The sequence below is a fragment of the Lepisma saccharinum genome, chromosome 12 (assembly GCF_977018435.1).
Source record: "Lepisma saccharinum chromosome 12, izLepSacc3.1, whole genome shotgun sequence".
Lineage (NCBI taxonomy): Eukaryota > Metazoa > Arthropoda > Insecta > Zygentoma > Lepismatidae > Lepisma > Lepisma saccharinum.
Window position 1 is genome coordinate 67,847,365 of NC_139240.1, and position 22,236 is coordinate 67,869,600.

The window sequence follows — 22,236 nt, forward strand, 5'->3', positions numbered from 1 at the left end:
TTTAAACTGTATGCTGATTGGCTAAAGAAAGGACGATGGGATTGGTACAGGAAGGAAGAAATATAAAAATGGAATGTATGTCTTCTTATTAATTTGCATTTTACTTTGAAATGCTTTCTCGCCAGTGCTAGTGACCGATGAAACGATCTAATCTCCAAATTTAGAGGTTGACGGACGGTTTGAGAGGCAATTTTCATTAAGAAGTACATTGAAGTGTAAATACTCTGATGAATTGTACATTTTCAGGAGCCGAAATTGAACATGCCAATGAGAAGCAGCAGTTACCAAATGCATTTAATGATACTGGCCAGACGAAACTAAACGATTCCATTAGATCCAGTTGTTAACTAATTTAAACCAAATTTTAAATTTGTTAACAAGCCTAGCCATAGTGGAACTAATAATCTATGATTGTGCCATATTTATTTCATTAATATTAGATTTCAAAAATATAACGCAGTTGTTTCCAAAGTGTGCGCCGAGAAATGTTCCAATATTTTTACTGAAAGGAACACTTAGTTGCTAGTCTACACATGGTTTTAAAATCGGACCATCGCATCAATCAAAATATGTGCCATTTAGTAATATATACCGGGTGGTCCAAAAGTCCCGGAACGGTCACATATCGTGAGAAATACACATCGAATCGGAAAACGAAAAAATACCTGTTTAATAAGTGAAAGAAAGCTATTCAATGATATCACACTTGATTCCCACCCCCTCCCCCTGGGGGTGGGGGGGGGGGGGCAACTGTGAAGTTTTAAAAGGAAACCCCCATTTTGTATTGTAGAATCGGAAAGAGGACTTCATTCCGAGTCCAACGAGCTATCAACCATCCTCCTAGCTCAATTAGGAACGGAGATATGGCGATTTTAAATCTTTGATAGACACCCTTCCATATACACTATTGAAAGGTCTTGACGTGCAGATTCCGAATCTGCAATCGCTTTGACTCTAGCTCAATTTAAAATCGCCATATCTCCGTTCTTAATTGAGCTACAAGGATGGTTGATAGCTCGTTGGACTCGGAATGAAGTCCTCTTTCCGATTCTACAATACAAAATGGGGGTTTCCTTTCAAAACTTCACAGTTGCCCCCCCCCCGCCCCACCCCCAGGGGGAGGGGGTGGGAATCAAGTGTGATATCATTGAATAGCTTTCTTTCACTTATTAAACAAGGATTTTTTAGTTTTCCGATTCGATGTGTATTTCTCACGATATGTGACCGTTCCGGGACTTTTGGACCACCCGGTACATGTAAAATGTTCCTGAATTTGAAATGTGTGTTTATTTCTTAACTTAAGGCAAGCAACCTAACGACACTAACTGAGCGTTGCAAGTGTTAGATAGGCCTATATTCTGACTTGGGCACCGCGGGAAAAGTTTTGAAACACTACGGGCGGCGTGGAACGAAAAAGTTTAGGAACCAGGGGACGAGTAAAATGGTTGAGACCGGGGAACCGACTTCAAAGAGAAAAACAATTTACCGGTCCGTAGACTCGCGAAGGTTCAGAACCACTTAGGGAACTTTCTGGGCCTCCTGATAACGTAGTTGTAACGTTATTTCCTTGTGATCAAGGGATCCTAAAATCGATACCCGTGGAGGCACATAATGGTTCGGATCCCACTTTAAACTGTAGGTACCCAATTTGTATTCCTGTCCAGATATTACTAATAATAATTAAATCAAGAAGACTTAGGTGGGCAGGCGATGTGGAACGAATGGGAGAGGAAAGAAAAGTTTACAGGAGTTTTGTTGGGAAACCTGATGGTAAGAGACCTATAGGAAGGCCGATACGAAGATGGAAGAATAACGTTGAGATGGACGTAAAGGAAATCGGTAAGGGTGGAAAAGAGTGGGTTGATCTTGCTCAGGATAAGGACAGATGGAAGGCCTGTGTTGCTGCAGCCATAAACCTTCTGGTTTAAGAAGGCTAGAGAGAGAGAGTTAGTTAGCATAAAGTGGACTTACAAACTAAAAATAACTCTATATAATATATTTTGCATATTCAGTAGAAGCACTGGACAATGGACACTGTCCAATTAATATTGTTATGGCAATAAAGAACACTAATTCAGAGAATAAACAGACTATAGTATGGAAAAAAAGCAAAAGAGTACTTACTTAACGAAAAGTTGATGGCAGAAATCCTAGGTCCCATAATGAGCCTATATTGCACAAATCTAATCTGCACCATGCCTTCTACCTTAGTAGAGGACTCCAGAATAACTAACCATTCGCCCTGTCTGATTTACAGACTTGAATTAAACCATGAATAATGCTTATGATAACGTACCGTAAATGATATGCAGAAAGCAAGCAGTCATTGGAAGCTTAAACGGTCATAAATGTAGTGAAAGCAGTTTGACCACATATAAGCAGGTTTTGCAATTCCAAGCACTACGATAGCATGGCGTCTCGCTATGATTAGCTAATTTTATGGATGGAAATGCGTTGTTGAGTAAATAAATAAAAGTTTCACTACTTGTACGTAAGCACTGGTGGCACGTGTTCAAAAGACACGAAGCAATGAATTAGAAAATCTAGCAGATTGCAGAAATTTGTATGGGTGATCAATGAGTGTTACCTTGCTTGTCCACTGTTATAACTGCTAAACTGTAACACGTTACTAAGAATAACTATCAGTAATTATATCTGAGTCACTTAGAAATTGTCACGAAAATATTGTAATTCGGCGCCAAATGAAGGACAAAGGACGAATATATGAAATGTACTCAGCGTTGCTATTATTTATCATCGCCACATTGCATTTATGTACATCTACACTCTTCAATTCCAATACACATGAATACGGGAATCTGTTATATATTGCTCTGCCCCACACTTTCTTGATCCGGTCGTGAGTGGGGGTGATGTGATCAGCATCACGCCCCTGACCGCCTTTACCCCCCAGGGTTTCCCCCAGGTACCCATGTTATTCGACGCTGGGTAGGCGCCGGGGCCGCTTCCACCGTTAGAAAAGTTCCCGGATTTGAACCGGCCGGGGATCGAACCCGGGACCTTGAGCATGGTAGTCAGACGCGTTACCGACTGAGCCACCGCGGCCACCGTGTATCCACATACTCTTTCAATTTAAATTCGAACTTAAAGCATGTATAATTCCATTATACTTCCACAACTCGTCCATTGACTGTAAACAAATAGAGATATTTTGGCTGTGGTTTGTTTAGGATGCAACTGTTCATAGGCGCCGACTCCATGGGGCTTGGGGGGCTCGAGCCCCCCCAATGTTAACGATGTGGGGGCAGAGCCCCCCAAATAATTTTGCTTAAGAGGATCAAATGTATTATTTTGCTTCTCTTGTTAAGTTTACTCTGAATTGTGCCACATGAACTTAACTTTAAATACACATTTGAAATGTTCTAGACCATCAACTTTGGGGGGCTGAGATCGCTAAACCATCAACTTTGGGGGGGCTATGACCAGAGACAGCAACACACGTGACTTATTACTATATACTAAGTATGTAATTATGAGTATTGTTAAAATTTTTACTAAAGAGAGTTTCAAAAGACGATGTGCATGAACTAGGGTATTGGATGGGACGTTTGGGCTACAAATGGCTCTCACATGACATTCAGAACGAGATCATTGATATATTAGGGAGATCTGTTTTGCGCTCCGTGGTAGCAGATATTAAAAGTCGGGAATATTTTGCTATTATGGTTGACGAAACTTGTGACATATCCATCCGTGGACAATTAATAAATATTCTACATTCGAACTGTGAATAATTTTTTTTCTATTTTAGAGGAATTCATGGGCTTTTATGAGATTCCGAACACTGAGGCCAAAACTTAAAAAAAGGAGAGAGAGTGAGTCATTCATTATTTTTTTTCAATGATCAGAGCCCCTCCCCCAATAATTTTGACAAGTCGGCGCCCCTGCAACTGTTTCATCTCTGCTACCGCATGATGCCTACATACAACCAATATTCATAGAGTATTTTTGGTCCATGTGCAGAATTTGGAAGCTGCCACGAGAATGCAAACTCCAACAGCCGATGAAACCTTACGCTAATTTCCCTCAACTAACCACAGGCGCCATCTGACTATGAGATAAACCACTTGCATTCTAACCTGTCACTTGTCGGGCTGCTTTGAATAAGTAGTGAACTTCGATGCTTACTTTTGTTGTTAACGGACAAAAAGTTTGAATAATTGTGTAATAAAAGTAGTTCATTCATTAAATTTATTGGTTTCACTTCGCTATCGAATGACAAATTTATAATGAAATTGTTTCATCCCCATTATAAAACAACTACCTAATCTAATTTCTAAGATGCAGTGTTCTATCTGGTAGATAGAACATTGCCACTCTCAAATCAAACCAAGTGTTGCGTGTAAATGTTCTATCTGAAATTTCAATTATTGATTACAGCATAAACCAAACAGCTACTTCTTTCTAGATAAGGCTTCAATATATCAGCCTTTGTAATGATACAAACTTTCAGTGCAATGGCGACAAAGGTCCAAATAAAAATATCATGTTAAACTTTAAAGGTCTCTCCTGAAAAAAAAAATGCAGAGAGAACATTTATATTCTCAGTGGACGAACTGGCACTGATAGCAACTGACATGATTACTCGATCATAATGCATGGATCTTCTGTGCGTGATTAGTCGATACACTACAGTTGCCATCTAACTTTATATCCGATTGTGCTGGCGTGCTCAGATTGTATTATCAACTCTATTGTTTCGGTTATAATACGTCGCTCTTCTGCGTATTGCGTTAATCGCGACGATGAGGTGAGCTGATGAAATTGAAGATGGGACACACACAATGACACATTCATATCTTACACAAAATTCCAATTTAGCTTCATATGATGCTTGGCTAACCACTTCCTCACAAAGATCGGCTCAATTCTATTCGAAATGGGCCAAAAACAAGACAATGCAACTCTAACAGTGTTGCTAATTTCATCAAGTGTAAATGTCTAAATGGATACATTTGTATTTTTGTTATTTATCGTTTGCTTTTCTGCCACATTGGCTAATCGCGACGAAGAGGATGAGTGATATGATGAAATTGAAGATCACCCATGCGCACTGGTAACCACTCAGACACGGATTTCGGCTGTACGCAGTGTAGCATTGTCAAATTTATACGCAGATGGCACACTGTAAACGGCGAACCAAGATACTCGGAATTCATGCATGGGAATATGAGACTCGCTGCGATCCAAGACTTATACAATCATTTTGCGAGCGTGTATTACGAAATGCATTTATATTGCAATAAACTTAGTCCGTTATTTTAATTGGGGAATCTGTAGTGTGTTCAAGAATGCGTGAAAAACAAGCTGGTGGAGTACAAAAATGCCAGTCACTACACTACGTTAATATGGTAGGAATACAAGGACTCGTACGGTTATGGCGGGTGTTCAACATCAAAAGCACCGACAAGAGAATGATAATTGGAAATTATGCCGAAGGAACACAGCGAGTTCTCAAGAAAGAGTAATGGATACGTGTAACGGAAATTACCATAAGTTGCTGAGAATTGCATGTTGATACTTGTTTTACTGTGCTAATTGGAATGGAACAACAAAAATGTTCTGTTTCTTGTATCATATTTAGATTTATACGAGGGCTGGAGCTTTAATTCATGGCAAATATTTGTCATAATGTGCACGAAAATTGGAAATGGGCAGTTTATAGTACCATGAAATGTAAGCAATTGCGTACCCAGAGGAAGGGGGGCTTATGGGGCTACAACCCCCTCAGAAGTTTTTGAGAAAATTAACATTTTCGAATAACAACAGTGAAGAACTCGGGAATATCCAAAGTGGTAAATGAAAAATGACCCCTGATTGCCGTTTTTGAGAGTATAAAGTTTTAAATATACAAAATATCTTATTGTGTATTTGTATACCACAAGAGAAAAGCAAGTAGACAGAAAAGAGAGAGAGAAAGACTAAATGAAAGGAGTAAATGAAAGAGGGAGGGAAAGAAAGCGAAAACAGAGAGAACGATTAATAAAAAGTAGAGAAAAGGACAAAAAGAAAGGGAGGTAAGAAAAGAAGGAAAAAGCGAAAGACAAAGAAATAGGTCAATCCATACGAAATGGTTGGTTCAGTCAAACCTCTGATTTTCACACATTTTCATTCATAGTAGCGACTAACGGGTTTACTATGCCATTCCTATGATGTAATTAATAAATACAAGAATTTTTATTGCATTAAAAGTACATATTTATTTCTAATTAATAACGCAAATTTGCCTGTTTTTGCCCAACTTCCCCCTGTTTTAACCTTTTCCTGGAATATCAATCTCGTTTTTCTTTAAGGGTACCTGTCATCGAAGTCAGTACTCTTTACGCTGGAAATATCAAATTTTTATTAGATCCCCCACCAGAGATATTGGGGTTCAAATTTTGAAAAAAAGAAATTAAAACTAGCATTGTCGAAGAGCTATAACTGAAATAGGAAACCAGTAAAAGAACTCAATTATTTTCTGCTAAAACTTTGAATGAATATGTTTCCTCTAAAAAAGAATTATAGTTGACATTACATTACTTCCCTAGTTTTAAAAATCCTGAACTTTGATTTTTCTTCAAAATTGAATGTCAGTTCTGGCCGTAAATTTCAGCCATTTGCATTAGAGATAGTGAAAAAAAGGTACAGAGCATAAAATGTAACTTATGTACTGAAAACAAAACATAGGTCCAGACGCCAGAGCCTCGTTGGCCTACACAAATGCAGTATACAGTAGTTTTTGTAATATTTAAATAATTTCAATGAAACTCTCTGTACATACACATTATGAAAGAAGGTTACATATGTGCATACGAATTTAACAATATCATAGCCTTTAGGGTAGTAGGCCCATAGTTTCTGGATGACACCATGAATGGCGAAAGCTACCTGACAATGTTGCAAGGGAATATTTGGGAAACATTGGCGAGTTTGTTTTCATGCAAGAAGGCGCGCCGCCACACTTTTCACTTGCCGTACGGGCCTGGTTGGACCACAATTTTCTGGGACGACGAGGACCTCGCGAATGGCCTGTCGGAAGTGTCCAGACCTCACGCCCTGTGACTTCTTCCTGTAGGGCTGGGTGGCAAAGGAGGAAGCGTACAAGACAAAACCCCGCAATGTGGAACACTTGCAGATTCGGGACGCTATCACAAATGTCCTGAAGGAATTCCTACAGAATAATTCCATTCCCTCGTTCGTAGCAGGAAGCTGGTGGATGCCGCCGGTGCATAGGCGGAGTTCTGGGGGGCCAGGGAGGGCCTGCCCATCCCAATTTAAAAAAGACTAAAAAATAACACATGATTAAGTTCAGTTACTACATTTTTGTTATGAAGCCATACCGCAAATCTTGACGTTTGGCATGATGGCATGTGCGGTAATTGCGCCGCAATAGCGGGTCTTAGACGATTTGATTGATGTGTACAGTTTGAAGAAAGAAAAACGTAAAATAACTTTGTGTTGAGTCAACAGTTATTGCTGAGGCATCAAAATAACTTTTCAATTAAATTTTTCTAAAATTTCTGAAGCTTACTATTGTACCGTAACTTTTTAAAAAGTAATACGAGTATTGTATCAATAAAAATTAATGAAATCCAAAATGCAATAATCGTACTGTTTTGCTTCTTCTAAAACTGATAACCAATATACTAATTAATATTAGTTTCCTTAAGCGAGGATATTTAACATTTTCAAATCTAAAAGGCCTAAAAGTCAGTGTTTTTAAGTTTTTTTTTTTTTTAATTTCCGGGGGAAGTCCTCCCGACCCCTTATAAACTAGGGGATATTCAATAACCCTCAGGTACATCATATGCTTCACCCAGAGTCTGCCCCCCCAAAGCAAAAGCTCAAACTCCGCCCATGCGCCGGCGCCTACATTGAATTCTGAGCTGGCACATACGTAATGTTTTTCCATGATGTACACGTACAGAAAATTTCATTGAGATTGCTATTACAAAAACTGCAGCAAATTTTTAATGCCTAGTTACTTTTCACCCACCCTGTAGCAGATTAAGAGAGTGTGGGACTGGACACGCGAAGAAATCAAAACCACATATCAAGATCTGACAATGCAACTTTCCCCGCAGCCAATGTTCAATTGCGAAACATAATACTTTAAGGGATCAAAATAATTACTCTCTTCAACCGAACAGCGTGTGGTTCTTCTCCATGAACGCCCGTTCGTCATTATTCAACGCAACACTTCCGGAACAAATGTCTCTAATAACTCACCGCGTTCCATTACACCGTGCGAAGAAGACTTGCGTTGTTTCATTAAGCTCCGATCGCTCGGGAAGATATCAAATTCACATTCTGTTTTCCTAGACAAAAGGGCTCTGCGTACTCAAATACTTCTGCTTTTCTTTAATCATCTCTTCGGCACTTGTATCAAGGGATCCTTGCGGTAACATTGTGTGAAAGCCAAGCTGTATTGTAAACTTTCTAACATATTGTGGGTGTTACAAGTTGATCAAATTGTGTAAGAAATTGCCTTCATATATGTCTGAATATGATTTTGATCCGTAGACGCATACATGTAAATATCCGTCCTGGCAGTTTCAGCTCACAATCATCTGTTTCATTACGACTTGTATTGGTTGGATAGACTAAATTATATTTTAACATGGAGATGATGACTATGTTCATTTAACTTTCAGTTTCACTACGTCCTTCACCTCACTATCCATGTTTGAGGTCACACTACGCAGGCCTGTAGCCAGGAAGAGACCAGGGAGGGAGTTACCCCCCCCGGAACTGCCACTAGCTCCCACCCCACCCCCTGACATTAGGTAAAACCATTTTGTATAATTTGCTTGCAGTGAAGAGTGAAAATGTAGACAGCTCACAACTTTAAGAATAAATCCACAGAACATGAACAGCAGTTACTGCATTCGCTCATCTTGTTTATGAGCTGAATTATTTAGAAGATTACCTACACTTTGTAAGTTCTTTCACGGGGGAGCTTCTTTATCTGTACCTTCACTGTCCCTGTTGTAACCTCCAGTTTAGTCAGGTATCTGTGAGTTTCATGTCATTATGCAAATATCTTTCTCATCCCCATCAAAGGCCAACAACTCCCAAGTGTTGGGAAGGAAGGGGAGTTTTATTGCTTCGACCGGGGGTGGAATGTATTGTAGGCACTGTGATTGAATATTGTGCATTTTTTGTGGGATATAAATATCTGTATCATCTAAAGTAGTATGGAGTGTGTAAGGGATGATTTCCGTATCAGTCAATTAACACTTCAAAAGTTCTTTTAAAAGATGTAGAAAAATGTAGTATTTGTATGATATTTATAAATTTTATGTAACATAATGACCTCCCCCCCACATACACAAACATAATTTACCTTCATTCTAAACCGTTTTTTTTTTTTTTAAATGGACTTGGTTTACAAATCGCCTCTGATAACACGTGAGCACCCCCTCTCTGAAGATCAATTCAAGACGGGCCTGCCACTACCACAGTACGGTTAGTACTGGGCTTCGAGTGTATACCGCTCGTTTTGCCTGTTCGAACGAAGAAACTCTCAATTCCGTACGCTACCTAGCGTCGTCCTTGCGAACTATTTGGCACTAGAGCGAAATCCTCTCTGCAGCACTTTAATGAGGATGAATAGTGACAAACGTGATGGATGGACAGACAGCACAAGCGACACACAGAGATAATTATACTGGCTGCGAGTCAAGACGCCAGTACCTTGTTAATTTCCCAAACGTAGTCCAGGGTGTATTAGATGGAAGAGAGGTTCACATTCGAATTTGGGTGTCTTCACAAATGCCCGCCTTACAGCCCTGATAGGAGAGAAATCGTTCAATCGTTTAGCAGTTCTCAGTGAGGGTTCACATGCATTAGGTTGATTGCAACAGCCTTATAACGGTTGAACGCAATGGTATAGTACAGGAAACTGTCAATACGAACCAGCAGTGGCGGAGATTAGGAGGGGCGAGGGGGCAGTTGCCCCCCCACACTATACAGAGGGAAATATACTGTCTTTGACTCCCCAGTTTTTCACTTTGCCCCCTCCCCGGTTTTGGAACCCAATCGACGCCACTGTGAACCACAGTGGATAAAAATCTAGATTATTTAAAAAAAAAAAAAATTTGTTGATTTTTAAATTTTTTAAAAAAAACACGCTTAAAATTACTTCTGTGTTGTTTGGCACCATACATATAGATATATTTTTTATAGAAAGGCTTTCTCTAGTAAACGGTCTTGTAAAATGTTTGAACAATTTGATTAAAGCAAATAAAAAGTAATGCGTAAATATACATTTTTCTTTTTCTGATACTGAACCTACTATGGAAATATTTGTTGAGTGACTTAATGAAACTATAATAATTTCAGTAACTTTTCTTCCAGCGAAAAAAACACTCTGGGTGTGCGCTGTACTTGTAACTTAAAATATTAACTTAAATATTTTTATAGACTTTTTGGAATTTTTTTAATGGTAGTTTGAAATATATCAGCTGTCATGTTCATTTACAGTTTAATGATAATGACACTATTTACGGTTTATTATGATTAGTATTTTGTATATTTTTCTACAGAAAATGTTTGCTATTTTTGCCTATAAAAATTATTGAATTATAAATCATGACAAATATGTGTTTACATTTTCTGTCGTATGAGCTTCACACCATCAGTACATGAATTTTATTTCCTTTATTTACCTTTCCTAGACTAATGTACTTTCACTAAAAGTGATTCTCATATCTACAAAATCATTATGTACATTATTCTATAAATTATTTATTTATTTATTATTAACCAGTCGCCTATGACAGAGCATATAATAAAGTGATTTAAATGAACCTTGATACGAACTAAGAAAATTAGTAAACAAGACACTTATTTCACAAAAGTTAATTTTTTAACATTTTGTCTTGATCCATCTCCGTTTGTACTGTTACTATATGAATATTTTTCAATCCATCAGTAATGTTTTCATTACTGTTTTATTTGTCACGCACACATACCCTACATTCATTATATCAATGTGTGTGTTCTCTTTGTCCATTAATTTGATATAATCCACAGTCATCTTCATCATCGCGATTAGCCAACAAGTGGCCAAAAAGCGATGCTAAATAACGTACATGTGTGTGTGTTCGAGTCCCGGCATTGGTATGTGTGACCTTCATTAATTTCAAGTTTACCGTCAAGTAGGAAAACTAGACAAGTTTTTTTTATATATATTTTCATATTTCCGGTTTTCTAGCTAATCGCGACGATGAGGATGAGTGATGATGTAATTAAATTGAAGCGACACTCACGAAGAACACCCATGCTTAGGCCGGAAGTCAAACCCTGTATCTCTGGCGTCGCGGTGCGCTGCGCTAACCACTCCGCCACGAAGGTGATATTCATGTGTATACAATATATCATACCTATATCCATTATAAAACTTCGCGAAGGTGATTTCAGTATGCCTACACTAAAATGAATTTACATGCTTAGAGCTTATATATTTTTATGTGAAAAAATAAATTTGTAATTCTATTCATGCAAAACTCGGCTTGTTATCACTTATCGACTGTCAATCTATTCGAAAAATGTGGAAATTCTTACTGTGGTTCACAATAACCTTACACACAGAAATATAAAACCTATGGAATACACCGGCGGCTCCAGGGGAGGTACGATGGTACGCCCGTGCCCCCTGTTGTTTCACGGACGCCGGAGCGACATGTAGGCAGAACGTAGCCGGAATTTATTTACTGAATACATCCTTTGGGGTAAACTTGTTCTTGTTCTTGCGCATATTTGTTGCTATGCAACTTCCACGTTGCAAAGTTCCGACTGAAACACTTTGGAGATATGCAAGAGGAAAAAATGCCAAAACATAGTTCATTTTGTTTTGCTGCTTCAATCAACTGTCAACAATCGCGTGGAAACTGTCCTCTAACGTCAACAATACCTTACAAGATCCATTCTCACTTTTACGAATTGTCGGGATTTCTTTTCCCGTTCACTGCTTCAGAACGCGGCAGGCCGCTGTTCGGAAGGACTACTGAAAGTTTTTGAACATTTTAATAATCCGCAACAATAAGCGGAAAGATAAAAAATAGTTCGTAGTATTGCTTCCCTTCGGATACTCAGTGTTGTGGTCTGGTAGTGAGTGAATCGCATGCAGTTTGCATATTTCTGAATTTTCCTTTCTTGGTTTTCCGTTTTGGCATCCAATGAAAATGAGTACAGCAAAGAAAAAAAACTGTCAGGGGCAGAAAATAGGAAAAGGCAGGGAGAACGAAAAGATGCTACGTTGCATCGGTCTACTTTCATGAATAATTCTCTGAAACGTTCGAAATCAGATTGAGTTATTGAAATCATTGAAAAACGGCCTACTTCTAGCGAATCATTTTTGTACACTTTTCCCGAACAGTATCATAGTGAAATTGTTTTTTTTTTTTTTTTGCCATTTGAGTTTCGAAACTAGAGATATTGACACTTGAATTTTCGATAACATTAGTTATGTCAGGTTTAGTGTTGTTTTTGTCTTTGCTTCTCTCCTGGCTTTTTCACAATAAAATATTGCTGCAAGAATTGGACATTTCTTGGTAAAACTACGTATAGTATTAGGTAGAGTGAGATTATCTTTCGTAACATCTCTGGCGGTTTTGCATTGGCAGCTTTGGAGCGAGTCATAAGTATCGCAGCAGCCAATCAACAAACGAGCCCCTGGCGTCAGCTCTACCCAGCACCTATCGCTATCCCTGTTGCTCGCGCTCTGGACTGTTGGTAGGCTCACTAACTGGACTCGCGCGGTCAGTTGGAGTTGTTATGAAAATAATCTGACTTCTACGGCTAACAACAAAACGAAACCTTTCGTCCGTGAAGTTAAGTTATTGAGAGACAATGAGAACACGTAACATTCCGCCCCTGAGAAAAAAAGTTAACCAAATCATACGTTTTGGGCGAGTATTTCAGTGAAGTAGTCGTACCTAATTCTAGTTTCATCCATTTCTCATACTTCCGGTCGTCTTAATAATTCTAAAAGCAAGAAACAAATTCTCTTTTATCGTCCCTCAAAGAAAATTTAATATTAGGATTAGACATGTAATTATACAGTTCGGAACTCTTAAGTTTCAGATTTCTTCTTTGTGGGCTCTAGTATTTTTTTATGTTGGTATGTATACTTAGGATCAAAAATCTTTATTTTCAGGGTTAACACGGTAGCTAATGGGGAAGATGTTTGCAAAAATTATTATGCACTTCTTTAACTTTTCTTCTCAGGGGCAACAGGTTACGTGTTTTGATTGTCTCTCAATAACTTAAGGTTTAATATTGTATGCGCATTTTGTATTTTATTTAACCAGACACAAATGATCTGTGATAATATGTGTTATGTGAGAAAAATCAAGACGCGAGACCTTGACTTGGAATTTAGCATTTAAATCTCTGATTTTCTTATATTATTGTTGAAGCGAGCAAGTGAAATACCCATTTTAATGAAACACGCAATTTCGACAGCCAGCGTAGAAAAAAGTTTCTGGAAGTTGAGATTTGTGAAATCAAAAATAAGTACCACCATTACACAAGATCGACTCGAGGAAATATTGATGATGTTTGTTGAACAAAACTTGTCTCTTTCGGAACACATATTGAAAAAAATATTGTATGTAATACCTCGTATCATTTACTAGGTTTTATTATAACAAATACAAAAAGACATTAAAAATATAGAGGCATTAATTATATTATTTAATTATTAAATATTAATAATTAAATGTTAATAGTTTCGTTAGAAGCAGAAAGGTTATTTCAGTCGTTTACCGCCAGAGTGTCGGCCGTTCGGCGGACCCTTCTTGCAACAGGTCCCTGCAAATTGCGTTACAGGAAGTCCGTAATAGAAACCGCTTGTTTTGTAATGTTTCCACTTTTCACAATTACAGTTACAATTACAATTGAAATAAGCACGTACCTTGTCGCAAGGATGCAGGAAAAGGTGGTCTCCCAAATACAAATATTTCTGGCACCTTATTCCTGACATCTAATCTTAACCTGTCCCGGTTCCCGCGCTAGTTGCTCCCTGGCTTTTCTCGGTGCTGGGGAAAGTCAAAGCCAGGCAGCCAATTAAAATACGCAACGTCGCAACAGCGTCTACGTAAGCGCCTCTCTTCTGGCTTCCATTCGCTCCTCGCTGCCCAGCAGACGATTTTGTCCTCGTTTCTCATTGGCACCGAAACTGTCGAGCGATCGCTAGCGCGGGAAAGGGGACAGGTTGTAACAAACGCGGTACATCGCTACTTTATCCTCAGTTGTCGCGAGAGCGCCGGCAGCTTATCGGGGAGTTGTCAGCCGCGAGAGGGCGCTTCATACTGCACCTGTCGGCAGTGATGCCAACCGTAGGGACATTTCCCTACGCATACGGACTTTTCACTATATTTTGCCCGCGTAGGGACAGATTTGCCACATGAGGGAAAACGTAGGGATTTTTTTCAATCTTGGAAAATAACATTTTATTGTGCAAATGTGCAAAGCTTACTCGCCAGTCAGTTGCACTTTCTTCGTGCTCGGTTTGGAATGAATGGATTAGTTTATCTGGATACTTTAGCGAGGAGGAGAAAAAAGAACTAACTAACAAATCTCCATCAGAATTTTGGAACATGTTATCGGTTACCTAGAACTTTCAAGGCAAGTTCTTTTTTTTAAAACATTTCCACTCTCGCGAAAATAGTGCTAACATTGCCAAATTCTAACGCGGAAACTGAAAGAATATTTTCAATGTTAAGTGATACAAATACAAAAAAGAGAAATAAAATGGGACCAGAATTGTTCAAGACTGCAGGAAATACAGCATCACCAACCAATATCTATCTCTTCACAGCAGCAGCAGCATGTATGACTTCAAATAACATAATCAACAGTAAATGACTCAACGTTATTCATTAGGGGTGTGCAGGATCCCGAAAAGTCGGGACCGGGATCGAGAAAAAAAAATTCCCGTCCCGATCCCGGCTTCGGAAAATGACTTCCCTACTTTTCGGGATCCCAAACAGTCGGGAAATACCGAATGGCCACTTTAAAAAGTCGTTAATTCTCGACGTTTTCTGCATTGTAAGTTTCTGGAACTTATCGGAAATTGTAAGTTTTTATTCTAGAAATGCAAAAACAATCACTTAAAGTGAAAATAACGTGTAGGATTCGAGATTTCCAGTTCTTCGGGAAATTTCGAACATCTTAAATATGATATGGGGGGTAATTTTTCGGGGAGTTTTATGAAGAGCTAGTGAAGTATAAAGTTGTTCTCATTCACTGCTCCACAAATAATCAAATAATAAATACTTCTGACATTCCTCAACTTCAGCATAGCGCAAACATCAAAGGCTGTTCGGAAGAGACCAGTTAAACCGAGATAATTATTTCTTTTGACAACGAGAGATGATATTTCATTTTATTGTATACATCATTTATGAGAGCCATGCTTTAATAGATAATAATAATACGTTAATGATAACAGCAGTAATTTTATAATTAGGACTTACCAAATTTTCAAGAGGGACTAAACTGACCTTCCGTTTTTCGGTCAAAACATTATGGTCACCCTCAACAGTTTTGAGGATTCATTTGAGGATGATGATTAATGATGAAGCATCTACTTACCAGAAACACTAGAAATGGATCTTTGATGACCCAACTGCTTCTTCTGCAGGAGCTCTGAGGGTTTGAGGGTTGGTTCCTCTACAGCTTGGGAGAGAGCCTCACCACTCTTCTCTTCTTCATCTTCATCCTTGCTCTCGTGCGATGAGGAGCCAGGGGCTGGGCTGCAGACGCTGCGGGTGTCGTCTTCCTCCGGGGGCGGAGGTGGTGGTGGGGGAGGGGATGTTTCACAAGGCTGTGACACAGCTCGCTTCAATGCTCTGGAAATATATATGAAAAACTTATTTGTAATGAAATATAAATAACAATTTATTGTTTGCTTATGCTGGACATAATTCTAAAGCCATGTCTCAAAGATGGTACAGTGGAAGTTCAACTTTACTTAAAATCAGGGTTCTTAAAGGTCCAAAGGATCTAATGGGTTCCTTTGCAGGACCAGAACCTTTTTTCTTGCACAATTTATGAATTAGCTGGAAAAAAGTTTCGTGGACCGTATTTAAATTTAGTCGAAAAAAGGTTCCTGAACCGAATTTAAATACTTTACAGATAAAAATGTTCTTTACAGTCCAGAACCCATTTACGCTTCCTGATTTTCTCTCCTGGACCGGAATTGAATGTATTTAAAATTCCTGGACCTTTAACAACCCTGCTTAAAATACAGGAAAATTTTATAACCTCAAGGTTGCAACACTGATACAAGTGAACTTAAATACGTCATTTTAAAGATGGCGCCTCCTTCACACACTTGCACCAGCGAAGAGCAGTGGTTTCTTGACCTTTGAAAGCCTAAAACTTTCAGAAATTCTCTGTCAAATGGAAATTCAATATCTCTCTGCATGATTACCACGCCAGCAAGTTTACGAATGGAGGGAGAAGCACGACAATGGCTTCAGTTCGCAGGCAGATGGGTGGAGAGACGTTGGCAATGGGTCATAAGTTACTGCGCGTGCATCCCAAAGATTATTATTTCTGAGATGTACAGGCACTAACTCCAGACTTGAAAATATATGTAAATCAGCAACGTTATACACTAAAATGCAGCAAAGTTTTGCAACTCTACACGAAGAAATCTACTAGATAGAAAACGTAAACAAATTAAGGTTTTCATTTCAATGTCTCTAGTATAATGGGGTAAAATGTATGATCCGAGAACGTAAAATCGAGGTTACACTGTATGTTCAAATTATATCGTGGGCATACGATAGAGAAAAAAGAAAGCTTGCTATCAAGGTGAAATTTACTCATTTGATACCGGGACAGTGGAGAATCATTTGGTACACCCTAGGCTGCATTTTTTCACCCAACTTTTAAAATTCCTTTAATAACATCCATATTTATTGCCAGAAGAGTAACAGTTTTTGGTCACTAATACTAAAGAACAATGAATCACTGAAGTTCATATCATCATGAGTCATATTTCACTCTAAACTGAATATCGGGGTTGAACGCCATAAAAAATAGTTGCTAAATATAATAATAGATGGCGCCAAGCGATCAAAGAAAGAACATTAACAAGAATTGCTGACGCTTGTGGTTAAATATCTCGTCAGAGTTTAAACAAAGTAAAATATGAACTGGTATTAATAGAGAGAAACTTGAAAAAATAAAAAGAGATGACAATTAGAGCAAAGAAAGATATTAAAGCTAGATATTAACAGAGATTTCATCAGAAATGCCATGAACCTCACAGCGAATTTTATTATGAATTAGCATATTCTTGTTCCTATGGATGTATCTGATTCGTTTTTTAATAATTCAAGTTTTAGTGTAAAGGAAATTATCAAGTATGTATCATTCACTATTAATATATTGTTATAAATATATAAGAATTGTATGCGGTAATATATATAATGTCAGTTTATGGACTCTAAGGAAGAAAAGAAATACAATTGTTTATTGTGTATTGAGCATAGAAGTAGTATTGCTTGCCAGAGGTTGAGAATATACCAGGTGATCCGTTTGAGGTCAGAAAAGTAAACCTTTATACACAAGAGGTTAATGTACGTATCTGTGAGCATTTTGTTGTAATATAAGCACAAGGGATGTAAGTTTCGAACGAGTGGAAGTCTTCAGCTGCATGGCGGCAGTAGCATGCATTAAATACTCGAAAATTTCGCATACCATACGACATACTGTGTTCGTTGCTGTGACGTGATCACCACCTTTGTTACCATGCACACTAGCGCCGCCATGTGGCTGAAGTCTGTAAACCTCCACTCATTCGAAACTTACATCCTTTCTGCTCATATTACAACAAACTGCTCACAGATAAGTACATCAACCTCTTGTGTATAAAGGTTTACTTTTCTGACATCTCAAACGGATCACCTGATAATATTCTACTGTAATTTGAATTAGTATTGTTTCTTGTAAATTTGAAAATTACAGCAAAATTACAAGTGCATAATATATAGGACCCCTTCCTGCCGAAGACATTCTCTATTTTTGAAAATAAATGTCATAGAATTTTCATAAATAAACATGTTTTTAATAACTATCAAATTTCATGATAAATGGATAACAAAACTTCGACAAGAAGACCAGGTGTATTAAAAAAAAATATTTTTGATGATTTTTTTAGGATTTAAATCAGATTTTTTTATTCAAATCGATTTTTTTAAAAAAACAACTTAAAATTGCTTGTATGTTTTTTGGCACCATGCATATAGTACGTTTTTTTTATAGAAAGGCTTTAAATCAATGCACCTTCCTCATATTAGATACACAGAAGGATCCAGTTAATTGGCTTATACTGCCTCAAACATAAGAGTAACTTGGGAGCAAAGGGGGCACTTGCCCACGCCCAAATGTTCACGAAGGGTATTATTGTTAACCTTATTTACCAGAGGTTCATGGAAAATAAAGATGATGCGAAAATAACAGATCAGAAAAGGAAACAAAGAAGAATAAAATAACAATGTGGGAAAGGAATTGGCAAAAGAATTGAAGAAAAGGAAAATGTATGGATGAACTACAAAACATCAAATGAATGCAATGATAGAGAAATTAGGTAATCTTTTAGGAGAAATTAATACGATTTTTATTTGTCCAATGGAGATGGGTGGTTCAAATGGCCTCTCCTTAAGATATGATCTCAACAGTTCATACATAAAGATAGAGCGAATTTAAATATCAGTTTTTTAAAAATAATGTTTTTTTGGAAAACATGAGGATCAGCCAAGTGTTGCAAAACACTGCAAGAATTAGTAAAAAAATAAAAAAATCAAGAGAAAGAACCAATAACAGTTTGTGGGAGGAAATGTATGAGATTGTGCAATTTTTATTACTCTAATAATAATAATGCGTGCTTATCTACTCCTAAAAATAATAAATTTTCTGCAAAGACCTGATTCCAGGAAGGCATAGAACTTATGAAAGAAAAAGTATATCAATTTGCACTCTAGTAGTGTCAGACATTTCACGGAACACGTCCAACTGCCTACGCGAGTTCAGCCAGTGAGCCTACCAACAGCCTACAGCGTGAACAAGGGGGTTAGCCATTGGTGCCGGATTGAGATGACGTCATCGGCTCGCTTGTTGACTGGACGGTTTGGGAGTTACGACTCGCTTCAAAGCTTCAAATGCAGAACAGATAGAAAGGAGACAGGGGCTCCATCTATGGGTGGAGAAAGAAGAAGAAGCGTTGAACAATTACCTGTCCTTTTTCTTCTCCTGGTTCGCGGGCAACGAGTGCCGGAAAGCCACCTTCGTCTTCTCACTCTCCTCTTGACTTGGTGCGGGGGCCGGGGGAGTGGAGGAAGGGGCGCTGGATCCTCCGAATTCTGAAAATAATAAAAATGTTCACATCAAACACAAGATAGAGGGGAAGACAGTTCAAAAAATAGAAACATATTCAAGTATTGGCGTGCGCACGAAGGAGGGGGGAGGAGGGGGCAGTTCTTCCTAATAATTTCACTTAGAAATTCAACGCAAGGGGATTTTATCGCCGGTAATAAACATATTATAAATCTACATTTAAAAAAAAGATGAAGCTATTCAAGCCAACGAAAGTACCAAGCAACATTATTTATGTAAATGGATGCGTCAGTAACATGGTGAAGGTGTTTGGAAGTTAAGGGAGTGTACAGGGTGATCCTTTGTAAAGACACCCAAATATTAAGCTCTGTTCCATGTAATACAACTTAGACTGCATTCTACAGACGAGCGAGGCTCAAGTATATCTTATCACCAGGGAAAGTATTTATATGTAAATATATATTTATGTTTGAATCTGAAATCAGTCATATTTTGTATGATCTTTGCACATCATTGCATGCAGACTCGAAAAATTCAGTTCTTATTTTCCATATTTGCACATACATTAAGTTCTGGCTCATATTTTACATATTTTAATTAATTTTTCCATATTATTCCAATATTTCAGAACATGTCTCAACACATACTCCATATTCGCGTTGGGTGACTTTCTTACAAATAACTGACAAATTTGAAATGCACTCCCTTTACTTCTTGCGATATAGAAAGCAGTTTTAGTCAACAGAAGGAAATTCACGTTGGAACACTTTAAACAAAATGTCATTATTCATTGTCTTGGAAACAGAAAATGAAAACACATTTTGTTTTGTTTCACAATTAATATCAATGTAAGCGTACTGCATTATATGTAGCTTGTGTAGTGTTTATATTATTAAAAAGGTAATTTTGTACAATTTTAAGTCCATATTTAACTCCATATTTTTGTGAAAATTACTAAATATGTATTTATATATTTAGCACATTCAACCACTGTATGAGAACTTGAGAACCCTTGGTTGAAAGACATTATTAGCCACTACGTCATTAAACAGGTTCAATATACATTGTGGCATAATATGATATAAATACATGTTTTATGCCCATAGGCGTGCGCAAAAGCATTGATGAAAGTTCAGTTGGGAAGGAAAGACCTCATTTAATCTTTGAAATGTGCAGCGCTTCATTTCCTCCTAACAATTGTGATCATGCATTTAAAACAAAACTGTTTAGCAACATGGGTCTGAAGTACTTAGCAGTTATAACTTCTCTCTCTGGTAATTTGCAATGCATTACAGAAAAGAAGAAAATGGCGAGCGAAGCGAGCAAAGAAATTTTTAGATCCAAATTTTTGCAAACTGAAAACAATATTGATTTTAATATGGCACAAAAAATTTCATGGGGTGCCATGGCATTCTCATTTACATTTTTCTTCATTTAGATCGTTCGGCGCCCAGGGCCAACTCCCGCCGTCCCCTAGCTACGGCTCTGAACTTGACAAAACTGCAAGAAAAGGTGATACTGCCAGCGAAGCGAGCAAGAAAATTTTACGAATTGTATTTTTATTTGTATAAAATTTGATATCGAGGGGTGCAATTTCCCTTTGTGTCACCCTGTATGTGCTCTTGGCCTTCTGAAAGAAATAATGCAAGAAAGAACTGAAAACTAATTTCATCTTGAGTATCCTTTTGTCCTGCTATTCTTAGATTCTACTAGTCTTGCTTTCTTTTATCTCAATGTTTGCCCCCCCTCTAGAATTGATTTAAGTACAAGGTTGGGGAGGGGCAATGCTCATTTCCCCCTTGTGGTTGCGCCACTGCACCCTCTCCCCCGTAGTTGCTTTGAACTTTAATCGGCTTGAAAATACTTCATTTTCTTTAAGAGTAGCTATAATATCGTTTAATGACAGCGATAAGACTCCTCTACACTAAATTTCTAGGTGAACGTCTGGAAGGGGGAGCAAGGATGGCCACCCCTTCACCTTAGAAATCGAATGTCAAGCTAAAAGTATATATTTCACACGTATGATTTGATTTCAGACATAGTAATTTACATTAATGCGATAATTTCAAATTCAAGTGTTGTTTTATGAGGAGGCAACACTATTATCGGGGTAATATACTCCATTCAAAATTTCGTTGATTGTCGCTCCGTTTAAAAACGTCCATGATTGGGGGGAAGGCCCCCTTGCCCCCCGGTGCGCCCGCCTATGTTTATGCCAGATTTTAGAACATTTAGGTTCTTAGAGGGAGCCTAAAAGACAAAGGGTTTGGCAAGTGTATTAAATTATCTATTCATTCTAAAGCAAAACAAATTCGTTGGAGTATATTTCGAAGTTTCTTCAGAGCCTATTCATTATCTTTGCTATTCTAAAGAAAATACCAGCCTGTTTCACGAGTAAACGATCCAATCCATCCTCATTTTCTTACAAGACTCCCTTTCTTCCCGCTAGAATCTTGCTCCCACAAAGTCCGCCATCGGGAAGACCAATCAGAGATAGTGCTGTGTCACAACTGAAGTTGATTGGTTCCTTGAACCATGTGCACGGCATTACGTTAAAACATTTGGCAGGAAAAGAACAAAGAACTGGTACAGTTGGAATCTAATACATGTTATTGGGTTGATGAATAAATTCGTAACGTTTTTTTTTAGTTTTTTTTTTTTAACGTGGCAAAAGTTTTCTGTAGTTGATAATGATTTGAGACTATATATCAACGCTAGGGCAGTTTATCGATTCCACACCTGAAGAAATCATCTGATTTGGAATTAAAGAAGTCGCCAAGCCAATTTTAGTTATGAAAGGAGTTTCCTTGAAGATCGTTGGATAGAGGGCGGAAAAGGTGGAAATCCGAGGGCGCAAGGTCGAGGAAGTAAGGGGGA

General features: G+C 38.0%; 1 protein-coding gene across 7 annotated transcripts in view; it reads right to left on the bottom strand.

The window, feature by feature from the left end:
- f (espin protein forked) overlaps positions 1-22,236 on the bottom strand; it is a 438,384-nt gene that overhangs the window by 33,541 nt on the left and 382,607 nt on the right. For all 7 annotated transcript variants that reach the window (XM_083132567.1, XM_083132569.1, XM_083132566.1 and 4 more), the window contains 2 exons: positions 19,259-19,385; positions 15,607-15,863 (listed from right to left, as the gene is read on the bottom strand). In XM_083132567.1, the coding sequence (XP_082988693.1) occupies positions 15,607-15,863; positions 19,259-19,385 (384 nt within the window). The remainder of the gene's footprint in view (positions 1-15,606; positions 15,864-19,258; positions 19,386-22,236) is intronic.